Below are 17,123 nucleotides of genomic sequence, written 5' to 3' on the forward strand. Positions count from 1 at the left end.
AGTTATATTATTATTATTTTTTAGAAGGTTTTATAATGTTAGAACTTGTTTTTAGATATTTTACACGTTTTAAATTAAATTTTACTTACTTTTATATAAACAAAGTTGAGTGTGGCAAGGGATGGATACCTGCATGTACCCACTAGAACCTGCATGTACCCACTAGAACGGGGCCAAGGAAAGAAATTCCGCCATGAAGCGAGAGTGGGGTGGTAGCAAGGACTAGAAAACCCACCATATTATTCAGTGACCCAACTCCATGATTGAGTTTACATCTGGTTCGAATTTAATAACTATGATAGAATGCTATTCAATATATATATGTTCAGATGAAAAGTTAATCTTTCTAGAACAAATGTTAGTTTTCATTTAAAAAAATATACAATTAATAAAATGAATCACATTACAATAATTTTTTACACTTATTTCACAATTGGAATAATTCAAAAATTGCCACAACAGAAACAATGAATCACACGCAAAAAATATGACAGACCGGAGGAATAATAGAACAAATATCTAAACTTAATTGACTCAAGGTATTGAAATTGTGGAAGAATTAGTTTATAGCACTGCATATCCTTCTAATTTGCCCAGCTGAACCAGTGAGAGGACCAATATCTCCCATTTTAATCATGGCAGATGCAAAATCAGACTTAAAAGTAGCAGGGCTTCTACTATATTCTGAGACAATACTGTCTGTGCTTCCTCCGCTAAAAAGGATTTGATCTGATTGAAGGAGACCCTTCTTTCGCAGTAAATTCTTGAAGTAATTGTTGTCAAAAGAATTTGGTGTCACCAAGTCAAGTGGTGCCAAGTTTGAATCCCCAGGTTTTCCCGTAGTAGCAGGACAACGACGCTTTCGTGTGCTAGCAAATCCAACATCGATGTCACTCGCATTATTGTATATCCGATCACGAAATGAAGAACATTGAGCTTGCCCTAGTGTGTGGGAACCTGTATTAGAACAACGGTATGTTCATCTTTGAGACCTTCATTATATACATGCAACTAAAAGATTAAAAGGATATCTTAGGTGTTGTATTTATTCTAAGTTCTAACCTGACAATGCAACCATGTCTCTTGCACTGAGCCCTTTGGTAGCGAAACGAGATATTAGACTATCAAGGCCGTCAGTAAATCTTGGAAGTTCTTGTTCAGCTAGAGAGGAACTTGCAGTGGTGGAATCTCTTCTTCCAAGCTTCACTGACCAAGATGGACCACCAACCTGTTTTCCAAAGAGATTCTTATCAAAATTTTGTTTTCATGATTGATTTTTTGTAAAGAGACAATGTTAAAGTGATTGGCAGATTTCAATAAACCTGTAAGTGAATGTTTTAAGTCTTATAAGTTGGTGTCATTGATATGTAGATCCCTATTAGTGGAACAAGGGTTCAAATCCCCCTATCCTCTTTTGTTACAAGTAATTATGAGATAAAAAATAATTGTTTGATTAGTGATGAGGATTATATATTAAATTTTTATTGCAGTACCCCTAGCATTGTATACATATAAAGACAGACATACAAATATATAGAGTAAGAAGAGTGAGGATTTATATATAGTACTCACAGCAACGGAAGCATCTCGAGCAGCCACTGCAAGAATATCTGCGCAAGATACAACTCCAGGGCATATCTTCTCTACCTGAGCTTTTGCACTGTCTATGACCTCATAACCTCTTGCAGAACCCTTATTTTGCACAGCATTCCTTTCGCCATCTTCTAGTAAAATTGATGCATCACAGCCCTGCACAGCCAAGGTAGCCTTTAAATTTTAATGCTTAAATGGCATATTTGGGGAAAGAAGCTAGAGAAACCGGCAAAGGTCACAGTACGTACCTGAACAAAGCAATCGTGAAAATGGAGACGAATTAGAGATGCCGCCATTCTACGTTCTCGTGAAACAGCTGTTCTAATAGCATTCCGAATTGTACTTAGTCCGTTTGGACAGTTCTGGTCATAAAATGTAGAAGATAGATGCGCTTTGCATGTAGTGCTCAAAAGGAGCAACAAGAACACAACTGTTGCAGTGCTTGCATGGGAAATGAAAGAATTTCTCATTGAACTAATTAGATTTAACGAAATAAGAGAGCGATCTAGCTGCTACTTATGCAATATATGAGTTTCAACTTAAAAGAAAGTGCAATGGAGTGAAGATGGAGAATGAAGCTTAAGGCACACCAATTTATAGAGAAGTATGGTTGGTACATTAATTAGGGTCACTATGCGATAACGCGTGGAAGCATCAGCTTCAGCCTTCAAGTATGTGACCAATTCTCCTTTGATTGGCGTAAAGTGTCAACGTAATAAACTTAGAAAATTCCCGCATATATTAAAATATGGATAAGTCAAAGATGTATACAATATCAACTCTGAAAGTTCTACTGGATACTGAGTCTTTGGCCGATTGTAATAAATGAGTAAACCCGAAAAATTGTTTATAACTCGAAAATATTGTGCAATTTCTGTACGGATGATGATTTGTATGGGAATAGTGGTGTGCTATTTACATTGACAAGTCAAGCACCAAATTTACTCAACGCGCGGATGCGCTGCCAAATTGTCATTACCCCAAAACTGCCCTCATGGCCAGAGAAGGGTGATAGAAATTCCCATAAATAAAATGTTATTACCCATTAACTAAAAAGAGAAAAATATTACATAATAAACTTAAATAAACATTACATAATAGTACTTGATATGATTACATAAACAAAACAAAAAAAACATAATTTTAAAATTTAGGAAAAAAATAAATATTATTTTGAGAGAGCACTAATTATAGTAAAAAAGAAAATATAATAAATATATTAATCTATATATATATATATATATATATATATATATAACCAATTCCAATTAGAACACGTCTACTTTTGAAAATTTTAGTCCATAACAAACTCTACTATTAGAAGCCTCCTAATTTTACAAATCATCTAATTCTTTGTTATTTTTTATGCATATTTTCTTCTCTTTTTTATTTATCAATTTATGGTTATTTTTAGGCGATGGTACCTGATTCTTTTTCTTCCTCTCCTCTTTTTAGTCTCTGAAATCTAATTGTCTCTCTTCAAGCTGGAAGTCTCTACCTCTATCACTCTCTTTCTCTAAGCATTTATACGACATCATCGCATATAAAACCACGAAAAGTTATATACTTATCATTTGTCCGGCGATTAAATCAAAACCCCACTGGAGTATAGTATGTATAGATTAAAAGATCACAAATTTCTATATTCAACTGACACATTTTTTGACTTTATATGGACGTTTAAGTCCATCTTTTTGTAATCAGTTATATCCATCTATTAAACCTACGAGTAAGTCTACTACTCTAAACCTACTGAACTTAAAAAGTAATGTAAAATATCAGTCTCACATGGTCTAAAGCCACCGATAGATTCACAATTTTTTTTTTAGTAATATTTTATATTATTATTTTTAATATTGTTTTGTCAAATATTAAACTATTCAGTATTCAACTATTTGGGATAATTTACATAAATAATGTGTTTAGAGGTTCATATATATATATACTTACACATATAAACTTAAGTCTTTGACTTTTTGTAAACTTCTCCAAAACTTACCATATCATTATCATTTTATAATTTTTTTAACAAAATTTTATTTTATAATTTTTTTTAATTCTTATCTTCTTCTCCTATAATTTCTAAGTTAATAAAAATTTTAATTTGATTACAATCTAAATTCTTCTACTACACTTTATTTGTTCATATCCTATGAAATTCTATTTCTATTTTTTGGATAAATAATAAAACAAAAGCAGTCACAGCCCACCATTACAAATTTTTTTATTTATTTAAAATGTGCATCCTACTTGGTTGATACTTATACAATACATATGGGAAACTATTTTAAATTATAAAATAATTTTTCTATTAACTTTTAATTAATAGTTTTTTCATATAGAACTCTCTAATTTTTTTAAAATATATGTGATTTTAAATTTAACTATTACATGCATTGCATGGGTTAGTGTCTAGTTGTAAGTGCACAATTGCACCTGGACCCAGGGAAATTTATGGGCTCAGGCCCAATGAGCCTTAAACAATAAAATTTGTAGAGTGTGGACTTGAAATCTATGTTAGAAGTACTGAGAACTTGACAACAGGCTAAGAAGTACAAACACCGGTAAATATTGAATGATAATTGCTGATAGGCCTCCTCAGACGTGAGCCAAGGATAACTGTTATATTATTTCTCTTCCTTTCTTAAAGATTACAATTCTTAATTTCTTTCTTAGTTCCCGACCCCCCTTTTCTTTAACCTTCACCCCCCTTAAATACTTCATTTTCTTATGCTTTATCCACGTGTTGCTCAAATCCTCTCTCCTCTAGATATTTCTTTTCTTAGTGCCTTTGAATAGTGACAAGAAGTTTCAGTTCTACTGTTCAAGGGTCACTTCCCCATTAATGCGGCCAGGGAGGTAGGTGCAGAGTCTTTAATGTGGAGATGGCAGCCTTTGCTCTTGGTATTTTTCCAACACCGGTGTATCTAGAAGGTTCAGGGTTTCCCCCTTTTAACCAACATTCTTTCCAGAATTCTGCCTTGACCTTCGTAGTGAATCTCCGACTTCTCTTGGATCGGTCCGAGGAGAAACTCACCCTCGGCTGTATCCTCGGACCCTCGGCGTATGGGTTGATTCGCAGCACTAACAAATCCTTAGCTCAAGAGCAATTCGGCTCTCCTTGCTAGAGCCCAAAGGCCCAAATGCCTGCTTGGGTCCTTTACTCCCCACAATAGCCCCTCAAAACTCTATTTTTCAGCATCCGAGGAGAAAAATAGGGTTTTGATCCAACAAGAACTTATCCCACACATTTTGTAAATAACTGCGCGTGTGGAGATTGTTTCGTTTTCCAGAGGATGCCACTTGGTGGTTTTATTTTCAAAAACGCGCGCATTTATTACCATAAGTTACACCCTGTCTCCCACGTTCAACGGTGAGATGAGCATCCAACGACTCTTGTTACCCCCCCGAAAATTTGGGCGGGACGAATACAATTTCGAGGCCGCTTTCCCGCACGTCGTGACGCTTTGGGAACCTGTGCCTTCATTTATTTCTTCAGAAGCTAATCCTATCAAAACATCAGTAATCACCTTTTCTCTGCAAAAATCCGTGGAAATTCGCACAACTTCAAATCTGTAAGTACTTATTCTTTTTCCTTAACCCATTCTCCTCGGATCCTGTCCTCGGCTCCCCTTTTAACCGTTCTCCCTCTTAGAACTTAGTCTTTCGTTCCTTTGCAATGGGAAAATTTAAGTGTCTAGTTGATACCGCCGCTGGGATGAAAGGTTTTAGAGCTAAGTATCACATTCCCAGCGACGTAGGTTTAAAATACTGCCCGGCGGAAGCCGTGGCCGGTTCTAGGAAAACCGAAGAGGTCATCATCCCGATAGTCGCCTTCGTAGAAGGTGGGATGACCCTCCCCATGAAACCCGTAACCAGGGAGTACCTCCGTAACCACCGGTTGTGCCCCGATCAGTGTGCTCCCAACGTTTTTAGAGTCTTAGGAAGCGTCGATGCTCTAAACGAGCAGATGGGTCTAAACCTCACTTGGCATGACGTCGCTTTTATGTATGAATGCCACAAACTCACTAGAGTAGGTTATTATATCAAATCCTGCTCTAGCGTAGTTAGGTTAATCTCCTGTCTGCCCAAGTCCAATAAAGGCATGAAGGACGACTACCTCATCGTCTCAGGCAACTGGCACGACGGACCCCACTGCCCAGTTGAGTGGGGAGATCCAGGTGCGACACCTTAAGATCTAACTTCCCGCCCCATAATCCCATCTAAATATCTTAGAATGTCATTTGACGTTACAAACTTTTTGACTTTAGTTTATTACGTGTTTTTCGAGTCTGACCATGTTTGTTTGTTTTGGTGTCTTTCTTTGCAGATAAACAACACGTGCGTCCCCGCTTGAGCCACTGCAACGTCGCAGATTTGAACAGAGTGCTTCGCTTGGAAGTGTTCGTGAGTGAAGACCTGCAACTGAGGGCAGCTCATTTGATATTAGGGTACAACCCCATCTCCTCGAACTTCCAGGAGATCGAGAACGCCATCATTACCGGTGACCGGAGGCGTAGGAGGATTCACGTAGCCAGACCACACTTCTTGGCCGACCACGACCTCCCTGACAACCCCCACACCGTACTGTACTCACAACCGATTGCTGCGATTCCTCTCGCCACACACTCCCAGGCAACTGCCGTCCCAGAGGAGCAAGTGTCTTCTTCAAACATGTTGGACGAGGAGATAGAACAGTTTCAACTCGAGGACGCCCCATGACCTCATGGAAACCCGTTCGTCGTTCTTTCCGACGAGGAAGAAGAGCCAGCCGAGACCTCTGGGATCGCGGGCCTAGTGGTAGCACGTCCAGAAGACATCTCCATTGAGGAAGACATGGATGAGCTTAAGGGCCTTATGACCGCGAGAGGCACGAGAGTGGCCAAAAAGGGGATGAGGGGGTCCCAAACTCCCCCAGCCTTGCCACCACCCCCTCCTCCCGCCGACCCCAAGCTTCTGGCCGAAGATCCGAAGAAGAAAAGGAAGGTGGAGGCCGAGGGGGCCGATGGCAAAAAGCCAAAGAAATTAAAACAGCAGCCAGTGCTGGCCTAGCAGCAGAAGCTGGACAAGGGCAAAGGGCGCGCCCGCTCAGTCGAGAGTGGGGAGATCAGAGATATGGCCGAAGTACGCCGAGCACCGGCTACATGGTCTCTTGACCTAAGACTGGACGGCGTACGAATCCCCTGCCACTCTAGTATTAGGGCAATCCAACAAGGCCACGCCCACCACTTGGCCGAGGCATTGGAGCATCCTCTTCTGCTGCCCAAGGACATGGAAACCTTGGAGAAAATGGGCCAGCCTCAGCTGTTCCTTTCATTAAAAAGGGATTTAGCTCTGGTAAGTTCCACCCCACACTCGTACTCTAGATTCATCTGTAAATACTTTACCATATTTAACCCCCTGACATTTTTTGCAGGCCATCCAAGAAGTTTTCACAGCCGAGAAGTTCGTGGAGGATTCTCGGAAGCGCGCTGGGATGGAGCAAGAGCTACGGCAAGAGGCGGAAAGGTCCCTGGGCCAGGTCCTAGCAGAGAATGGGAAGATCACATCGCAGCTGGCCGATTTAAAAAGAGAGAAGGATGGTGTTGAGGCCAGCTTAAAGAAGATGGAAAACCAAGTAGAGGGGCAACGTAAGCTTCTTCGCCAAAAGGACGACGAGCTCTCTCAAGCCCAACGGGCATGCTCTGACTTGGAGAAGGAGCTTACGTTGGCGAAGGAGGAGGCTCGCGCCCACAAGCACGCCCCGGAGGCCGCGAAGAAGGCCAGCTATCAAGAGGGAGTAAATGCAACGCAAGAAAAGTTGACAGAAGCCTTTGCGGCTTTGTACCGAGAGTACTGTCAACAGGTCTGGGGAGAGGCCATGAATGCAACAGGGGTTCCTCAAGCTTCCGAGCTGAGGAAGCACAAAAACATTTGGCTTCCCCTAGATATACAAGAAATAGAAGACCCTCATGTTGCTGCCTCCCCTGCCCTTCCTCCTGTGGTGCAAGAACTCGTTCCTGATCCTACAGAACCTGAAGGTTCCCATAAAGAGAAGGACGAGCGTGGCGGTGCCGAGAAAGAGCAAATTCAAAATGTGGAGCCCCTCGTTCCTTCAACAGACAAAGGGAAGCAAGTTTTGTCTACCTTTGAGCTGGAACTGAAGAATATTGAGGCTGGCAGCAGCTCCCTCCAAGACCCTCCTACCTAAGCTTAGGGCCTGGCTTAGGACTTTCATGTACTCCCTTTTTTTTTTTTTGATGTATATAATTAATGAAGGACAATTTTATTCAACTTTCACTCATGTTGTATTTGTTTTACTTTGTTCTTTTTGTGCTTGTCATGAAAGTTCTCACTAATACATAGTTAAAGGAAGAACAGAATAAACACATCTAACTCCAGGAGTTGCACAATTATAACCTCCAAACAACCCTACGCATGTTTGCTTTGCAAAGTAGAACATTTAAAAACCTGGCAGAGATTAACTTAGTTGGACATTAAACAATGCCCTAGTTAAAAAAAACTCATATAATGATTAAACTTTTGTAATTTGAGGTATTACTTTCAGTAGGATGTAAGGTCTGAGGGCTATTCCTTACAAAAATTTGTTTAACACTTAAAGATATAGAACTTAAGACCTAAGTTAATGAATGGTAAGATACTGATTTCCACAAAGCATGTGATAAAAATAAGAACAGTGACTAAGATATCAATTTCCACAAGGTTTGTGGTCCGAGAACCATACTTAACCAAGTTTATGTTTGACACTTAAGAATAGTAACTTCAAATGTTAATTTTCCCAAAGTAGGAGGTCCGAGGACCCAGCATTACTTAGGTTCTGTTTAACAAATGATAAGATATCAATTTCCACAAGCTTTGTGGTCCGAGGACCATACTTAACCAACTTTCTGTTTGACACTTAAGAATAGAAACTTCAAATGTTAATTTTCCTAGAGTAGGAGGTCCGAGGACCCGGCATAACTTAGGTTCTATTTAACAAATGATAAGATATCAATTTTCACAAGGTTTGTGGTCCGAGGACCATACTTAACCAAGTTTCTGTTTGACACTTAAGAATAGTAACTTCAAATATTAATTTTCCCAAAGTAGGAGGTTCGAGGACCCGACATAACTTAGGTTCTGTTTAAAAAATGATAAGATATCAATTTCCACAAGGTTTGTGGTCCGAGGACCATACTTAACCAAGTTTCTGTTTGACACTTAAGAATAGTAATTTCAAATGTTAATTTTCCCAAAGTAGGAGGTCCGAGGACCCGACATAACTAAGGTTCTGTTTAACAAATGATAAGATATCAATTTCCACAAGGTATGTGGTCCGAGGACCATACTTAACCAAGTTTCTGTTTGACACTTAAGAATAGTAACTTCAAATGTTAATTTTCCCAAAGTAGGAGGTCCGAGGACCCGACATAACTAAGGTTCTGTTTAACAAATGATAAGATATCAATTTCCACAAGGTTTGTGATCCGAGGACCATACTTAACCAAGTTTCTGTTTGACACTTAAGAATAGTAACGGTAAACCCCGAAGTACTTATAACTTTGAATTGGTAACTAAAAAAAGCACATTTTATTAATAATAATACCTTCGAAGGTTATTTACATTCTAGGAGTGTGGTAGAATTCTTTCATCTAGATCAGCTAAACGATACAACCCTATGCCAACTACTGAAACAATGCGATAGGGACCTTCCCAATTCGGTCCTAGCTTACCCCAAGCCGGGTTCTTAGCGGTGCCCACAACTTTTCTTAGTACAAGAACCCCAGGTGCGAGTGGCCTTAGCTTCACGTGGGCATCATATCCCCGTTTAAGCTTCTGTTGATAATAAGCCATTTGGACCATAGCTACCTTGCGCCGTTCCTCAATTAAATCAAGACCTTTCTCCAGTAGGCCATCGTTATTCTCCGGGCTAAAAGAACTCGTCTTCAGGGTGGGAAAACCTGATTCCAGAGATATCACCGCCTCGACTCCATAAGTCATAGAGAATGGCGTTTCTCCCGTGGACCTGCGCGGTGTAGTCCGATACGTCCACAGAACATGTGGGAGTTCTTCTACCAACCTGCCTTTCGCATCGTCCAACCTTTTCTTGAGCCCACTGACTATGACCTTGTTAACGGCCTCGGCTTGCCCATTTCCTTGAGGATAAGCTGGGGTGGAATACCTATTTATGATGCCCATATCATCACAATATTTCCTAAAAGCCTTGCTATCGAATTGAACGCCGTTGTCTGAAATAAGCGTATGTGGTATTCCGAATCTAGTGACAATATTTTTCCAAACAAACTTTTTGGAATCAACGTCTCTGATATTTGCTAAGGGCTCAGCCTCAACCCATTTAGTGAAGTAGTCCGTCCCCACAAGCAGCCATCTTTTGTTTCCTGCAGCCCTCGAAAATGGCCCCACAATGTCCAATCCCCATTGTGCAAAAGGCCAGGGACTGGAGAAAGGATTTAGAACCCCTCCAGGTTGATGAATATTAGGGGCGAACCTCTAGAATTGATCACATTTTCGAGCATAATCCTGAGCCTCCCTCTGCATATTAAGCCACCAATAACCCTGAGTCAAAGCTCTGTAGGCTAAGGATCTTCCCCCAGTGTGACTCCTACAAATCCCTTCATGCAGTTCTTCCAGAAGTGTTTCCGTTGATTCGGGGTGCACACACAACAAGTACGGTCCTGAGAAGGATCGTTTATACAGTTTCTGGTCCTCGGACAACCAGAAACGTGGCGCCTTTCGACGTATCTTATCTGCTTCAGACTTGTCCTCGGGAAGGATGTCGTTCTTAAGAAAAGATATAACCGGGTCAATCCAACTAGGTCCAGGCCTTATCAGATGAATACGAGCTGCGTTGACAATGGTAAGAGTTGGCTCTAGTAAATCCTCCACGAGGATAATCCTAGGCAAACCCTGAGCCGAAGATGTTGCTAATGTAGCTAAAGAATCTGCATGGGTGTTTCCACTCCTAGAAATGTGAGCTAAAACGAAGGAGTCAAATTCAGCTTGCTAACGCTTGACCTGGGCCAAATATTCCTGCATTCTTGGGTCCCTAGCCTCCATGGTCCCGGTGACCTGGCCGACCACTAGCTGAGAGTCCGAGAACGCATGGACTTCCTTTCCACCCATCCTATGTACCATGTTCATGCCCACCAGGACCGCTTCGTACTCGGCTTCATTATTGGTAACCGAGAATGATAGCCTTAGAGATTTTTCGAAGACAATTCCCTCAGGGGATACCAGGACAAGTCCGACACCAGACCCTCTCTGATTAGCTGCCCCATCCACATACATTTTCCAAGTCGGGGATGCTGCGGCTGTGATCACACCAACTAAATTTTCACCCATGTGTGTTTTTTTAGAGTTTCTTCTAGCAATGACTCAGTAAACTCCGCCACCAAGTCAGCAAGGACCTGACCCTTCACGGAGGTGCGAGGCCTGTATTTAACGTCAAAGGCTCCCAAAATGGTTTCCCACTTTGCCACCCTACCAGAGTAATCGGCGATGCGTAACACCGCCTTGAGATGCAATTGGGTCAGAACCACCACAGTGTGAGACTGGAAATAATGAGAAAGCTTGCGCGTGGCATGAACTATGGCCAGAAGTGCTTTCTCCAAGAGTAGATAGCGCACCTCGGCCTCATTCAAAGACTTACTAACGTAGTAGACCCGTCTTTGCACCCCACTCTCACCCCTTATAAGGATCAGGCTGATCGCGTGGACGGCTACTGCCAGATAAGCAAACAAAACATCGTCCGCCTCGGGGCGAGACAAAATTGGTGGGTGAGAAAGATATTGCTTAAGCTGTTGGAAGGCTAACACGCAGTCCTTGGTCCATTGAAACCCCTTCCATTTATTCAACAACTGGAAGAAAGGATGGCACCGGTCAGCTGACCAAAAGATAAATCTGCTCAGTGCTGCAATCATTCCGGTCAATTTCTGGATTTCTTTTGGGTTTCGAGGCGGCTGCAAATTCTGAATAGCCTTAACCTGCGCTGGGTTTACCTCTATGCCTCTATGAGTAATCATATATCCCAAGAACTTTCCAGATCCCACGCCAAAAGAGTACTTTGAGGCGTTAAGGCGCAACTTGTACTTTCTTAGCACCTGGAAGGTGTCGGCCAGATCTTTGACGTGTGAAGGTATTGTTTTACTCTTCACCACCATATCATCCACATACACCTCAATGGTCTTCCCTAATTGTTGTTCGAACATTCTGGTCATCATTCTTTGGTAGGTAGCCCCAGCATTCTTCAACCCAAACGGCATGACCTTATAGTGGTAGTTCCCTGTTGGAGTAATAAAAGCAGTCTTCTCTTGGTCCTCCAATGCCAATGGAATCTGATGGTAACCCTGGAAGGCATCCAAAAAACTCATACGAGGATGTCCGACAGTGGCGTCCACAAGCTGATCAATACGCGGCATTGGGAATGAATCCTTGGGGCAGGCCTTGTTCAAATCCGTGAAGTCCACACATACTCTCCACGTTCCATTCTTCTTTTTGACCACAACCGTATGCGCCAACCATTCAGGGTAGAAAACCTCTTTAATGGCCCCAGCCCTCTTGAGTTTGAGCACCTCCTCCTTGACAGCCTCGGAATGTTCTTTGGAAGAACGACGAGGTGGCTGCCTTCTCGGAACAACGGCGGGGTTTACATTTAAATGATGAAAAATGAAGCTCGGATCTACGCCTGAAGCCTCATAAGCGTCCCACGCAAAAACATCAATATTGTCTTTCAGAAATTCCAACAACTCCATCTTCTCCTGGTGTGGCAAACGTATGCCAACTTGGAAGAACCTCTCTGGGTCATCCGCTATCAAAAACTTCTCTAACTCCTCACAAACAGCTTCCTCTCCTGTCACTGCTCCAAGTGCATCCGGAGCTGTTAATTGCTATGAGTCTTGGATGGACAAAGCCGATGACTCGGCTTCTGTCTAACGAAGCACTGCGGCCGATATGCATTGCCTGGCCACCGATTGGCTGCCGAGGATCTCTTCAACATATTCCCTTGAGGGGAACTTAACCTTAACATGCAAGGTAGAGGAGACGGCTCCCAGAGCGTGCAGCCATGGCCTGGCGAGGATGGCTGTATATGGGGAGTACGCGTCAACCACAATAAAATCTACTTCAACCGTTTCTGAGCCGGATTGAACGGGCAAACGAATCTGCCCCTTTGGCACAACGGCCTTTCCTTCAAAGCTTATGAGTGGCGAGTCATAAGGAGTAAGATCTTCCAGCTTCAACCTCAACCCCTTAAATAAATCAGGGTACATGATATCTGCACCGCTGCCCTGATCAATCATCACCCTCTTTACATCATAATTCCCTATTTTGAGGGTGACCACAAGAGCATCGTCATGGGGTTGAATGGTACCAACCTTATCCTCCTCCGAAAATCCCAAGACGGGTAAAGTCACCTTCAACTTCTTCGGCCTGCAGCCTGCTTCTTCGGCCTAAGAATGGGAAATCGTCATCACCCTAGTGGGACCTGAGCCGGTCCTGCCAGGTGCAGCGAAAATAACGTTAATTGTTCCCAATGCCGGCCGAGATGGATTATTCTTCTGATTGTTTGAGCCAGATTGACTGCCCTGCCATTTAGGTTGACATAGGTGCTACTTCAGTTTTCCTTCACTAACAAGCTGCTCCAAGTGGTTCCAAAGGGTCCGACAGTTCTCGGTAGTGTGGCCCACGTCTTGATGGTACTGACAAAAGAGGTTTTGATTCCTCTTCGCAGGGTCTCCTGCCATCTTACTAGGCCATCTGAAGAAGGGCTCCTTACGAACTTTCTCTAGTAATTGGTGTACTGGTTCTCGGAATACAGTGTTCACGGCCTGAGGTGCTGCCGAGTCGAACTGACTGACGTAATCTCTCCTTGGCTTGTTGTTGTGGTATCTGTCCGACCTGAAATCCCTTCTCGCTTGTGGGATAACCTTCTCCTTACCCTTTCCTTGCTGCTAATCTTCCTTTACCCTTTTGTATTCATCAATACGATCCATGAGGCGACGTACGCTACAGACAGGCTTTTTGGTCAAGGATTTCCTCAAATCGTGATCAGTAGGAAGACCTACCTTAAAGGTATTGAGTGCCACCTCATCAAAATCACCATCTATCTCATTAAACATCTCCCAGTACCGGTCGGAGTATGCTTTCAACGTCTCCCCTTCCCTCATGGTTATGGATAGCAGCGAGTCCAATGGCCGAGGTACTCTGCTACACGTAATAAACTGCGAAGCGAATGCTCTAGTAAGCTCCCCAAATGAACCTACAGACCCCGATTTAAGGCCGTTGAACCACCTCATAGTAACAGGTCCCAAGCTAGAGGGGAAAAATTTACACATCAGGGTCTCATTATGAGAGTGAACCGCCATCCTCTGGTTAAAGTGACTCACGTGCTCCACCGGATCAGTCCGGCCATTGTAAATGGTAAAGGTAGGCTGGGTAAACCTCCTGGGAAGCCTCCCTTTCTCGATCCTCCGTGAAAATGGAGATTTAGAGAGTTGGTGCAATGCCCAACTTATAGCGTCGTTCCCCAAGCCCCTAGAAGGAAGTTTCTTGCGTCTGCGAGTTGGCGGGTCGTCCTCCTCACAAGAGGACATTGCGCTGGGGGGTGAGCATGACCTCGAGCTGTAACTGCCTCCCCGAACCTCCTCCGAAGAAGGATTAGACAAGGACGGTGAAGGCTTACGTTTGGCGCGGCGTAGCTTTCTTTTCAAATGATTAATCTCCTTCTGCATGGCTTTAGCATTATCCTCGTGGGTGGCGCTACCCTCGCCATGAGTATGGCTAGCCCTAGGGTATTCCGTATGGACACTTCCTTCACGATCCCTTTGACGCTCTAGACGCTCAAAAAGATCCTCCGGTTGTGATCCTTGAGACTCTGCATGGTGTAAGCCTACGCTTGCCATAGTATCCCAGCTCTTTTAAAACTAGATCCCCACAGACGGCGACAATTGTAAGTGCACAATTGCACCTGGACCCAAAGAAATTTATGGGCTCAGGCCCAATGAGCGTTAAACAATAAAATTTGTAGAGTGTGGGCTTGAAATCTAGGTTAGAAGTACTGAGAACTTGACAACAGGCTAAGAAGTACAAACACCGGTAAATATTGAATGATAATTGCCGATAGGCCTCCTCAGACGTGAGCCGAGGATAACTGTTATATTATTTCTCTTCCTTTCTTAAAGATTACAATTCTTAATTTCTTTCTTAATTCTCGACCCCCCTTTTCTTTAACCTTCACCCCCCTTAAATACTTCATTTTCTGATGCTTTATCCACGTGTTGCTCAAATCCTCTATCCTCTAGATATTTCTTTTCTTAGTGCCTTTGAATAGTGACTAGAAGTTTCAGTTCTACTGTTCAGGGGTCACTTCCCCATTAATGCGGCTAGGGAGGTAGGTGCAGAGTCTTTAATGTGGAGGTGGCAGCCTTTGCTCTTGGTATTTTTCCAACACTGGTGTATCTAGAAGGTTCAGGGTTTCTCCCTTTTAACCAACAGTCTTTCCAGAATTCTGTCTTGACCTTCGTAGTGAATCTCCGACTTCTCTTGGATCGGTCCAAGGAGAAACTCACCCTCGGCTGTATCCTCGGACCCTCGGCGTATGGGTTGATTCGCAGCACTAACAAATCCTTAGCTCAAGAGCAATTCGGCTCTCCTTGCTAGAGCCCAAAGGCCCAAATGCCTGCTTGGGTCCTTTACTCCCCACACTAGTTATATTAAAAACTAAAAAAAATCTTTTTATTTTATTTTATTAATTTACACTAATTGACACTTTATGATATTTCTAACGAAAATGTTCAAGATTTAAATCCACCATTCTTGTTGTCCTAAGTTAACTATGAAATTTTTTTTTTTTTTAATGTGTGGTTTTTTTTTTTTTTTTTTTTTGAAAACTTGAAATATCTACTCATTTTAGAATAAATAGTTTTAGTTTCTATTTCTAAACATAAGATCATCAATATGTCTTAAGGAGAAGAATTTTTTTCCAGGTGGTTCAATCCTTGGCACTGGCAACTGGTTTAGCCAGTTTTTGTGGCTATGGAGTCGTAATTCAGGGCAATATTTGGCCAAAACACTATAGCTGCGTTAAGGGTGTTTTGGTCCTATTGGATAACCAACTTAAACTAAATCCTCATAGCATTCATCAGATTAGTCTCATCAAATATTTAACTAAACTAACTCAAAAAACTTTACTTTTTATAGATTAACTATCCATATATTTTATGTAAAAATATCATACTCAATATTTATTTTCTTTTGCAATAAAATTTTTTTCTTTATTTCTTAATTCATTTAAATAATTATTTTTTCTTTCTTGCCTCTCCTCTCAACATACATTGCCACCACCGTACCATAGCCACTAGCCAGCCACCTTCTAGCACCACCATATACAAGCCAAGTTTAAACTCAAACAAAACCACCAAAAGACAACACCACCACCCAAAGGCAACCACCACAAGACAACACCACCCGCCATATACAACCCAAGGTTTTAAACCCAAACACAACCACCGCCAGCACCATGTACAACACCCAAGATCAAACCATCAGCCACTTTGCTGATCAAACCAATATCACTGCATTGCATCACCACCGCCAAACCAAAACCAAAAACAAGGTCACGGCACCACGCCACCACAACCAAACTAAAATCAAACACCCAAGATCAAACCATTAGCCACCACTCAAGATCAAGCACCCAAGATTAAACCATCACGGAACCACGCCACCATTGCCAAACCGAGCCAGAGAACCTCGAGCCACCAAATCCAGCGGCGATCCTATCTCGCCGAATTAGCAGTAACGTGAGAGAGAGAGAGAGAGAGAGAGAGAGAGAGAGAGAGAGAGAGAGGATAGACCACCACGACAACTCACCACCACCATCGCCCCCTACACCGATGTTCAAACCAACAACGGATTTGCTTTGATCCGTGCCTTAAGAGAGAGAGAGAGAGAGAGAGAGAGAGAGAGAGAGAGAGAGAGAGAGGACAAAGCAAGAGAGAAGAAGAAGACAAGATGGAAGAGAGAGAGAGACAGTTGAAGCAGAAATACAGTTTTAAAAACTAAATTTTGGCTTTGGTGAGGAAAGTGTGTCGCCATAAGTGGCGTGTCACTGCTCCTAGCCAAGTATTTTAGACCAAGTTGAGACTGTTGTGTGGATTTTTTTTAGTTTTTAGTTGTATATTTGTTAAAATATTCAAATAGTTAGACTGATGCAAATGCTTCATCAACAGATTGGAGTTGGGTATCATATATCATTGAATATAAACATGTTTAATGCATCATCAATCAACTAAATATCTGGATATGCAAGTACTACTACTTGGTTCAAGGTTTATACCTACATGTACGGTCAATACAGGTTCGATTGTTCTTCAAGATCGTAATTGACGAGCACAATCAATGCTCTTCTCGGTTGGTTGAGAATTTGGGCTTCACCTCATTCCTTCAAGCTAGCTTTTAAAAGTTGGGTATCACTGGGACGGATTCATTCACCTCCTCCCCCCTCCCCCTAAATTTTGAAAATAAATCAATAG

The 17,123-nt window shown here is 42.2% G+C and overlaps 1 protein-coding gene across 1 annotated transcript; it reads right to left on the reverse strand.

The window, feature by feature from the left end:
• Positions 1-559: 559 nt before the first annotated feature.
• Positions 560-2,069, reverse strand: LOC142629493 (lignin-forming anionic peroxidase-like). The gene is made up of 4 exons (XM_075803492.1): positions 1,842-2,069; positions 1,573-1,749; positions 1,063-1,228; positions 560-957 (listed from the first exon to the last, which is right to left on the reverse strand). Exons 1-4 carry the CDS (start codon positions 2,061-2,063, stop codon positions 560-562), a joined length of 963 nt encoding a protein of 320 aa, XP_075659607.1. The 5' UTR covers positions 2,064-2,069.
• Between the last annotated feature and the right edge of the window lie 15,054 nt (positions 2,070-17,123).

Source organism: Castanea sativa, chromosome 3 (assembly GCF_040712315.1).
Source record: "Castanea sativa cultivar Marrone di Chiusa Pesio chromosome 3, ASM4071231v1".
In the NCBI taxonomy this organism is placed as follows: domain Eukaryota; kingdom Viridiplantae; phylum Streptophyta; class Magnoliopsida; order Fagales; family Fagaceae; genus Castanea; species Castanea sativa.

Bases quoted from the DNA above. Each gene is read 5' to 3' on its own strand.
- LOC142629493 (XM_075803492.1), bottom strand. From the start codon at position 2,063: ATGAGAAATTCTTTCATTTCCCATGCAAGCACTGCAACAGTTGTGTTC. The intron at 1,229-1,572 runs GTGAGTACTATA...TTTGGAAAACAG, and splicing joins CTCGAGATGCTTCCGTTGCT to GTTGGTGGTCCATCTTGGTC. The intron at 958-1,062 runs GTTAGAACTTAG...GTTCTAATACAG, and splicing joins AGACATGGTTGCATTGTCAG to GTTCCCACACACTAGGGCAA.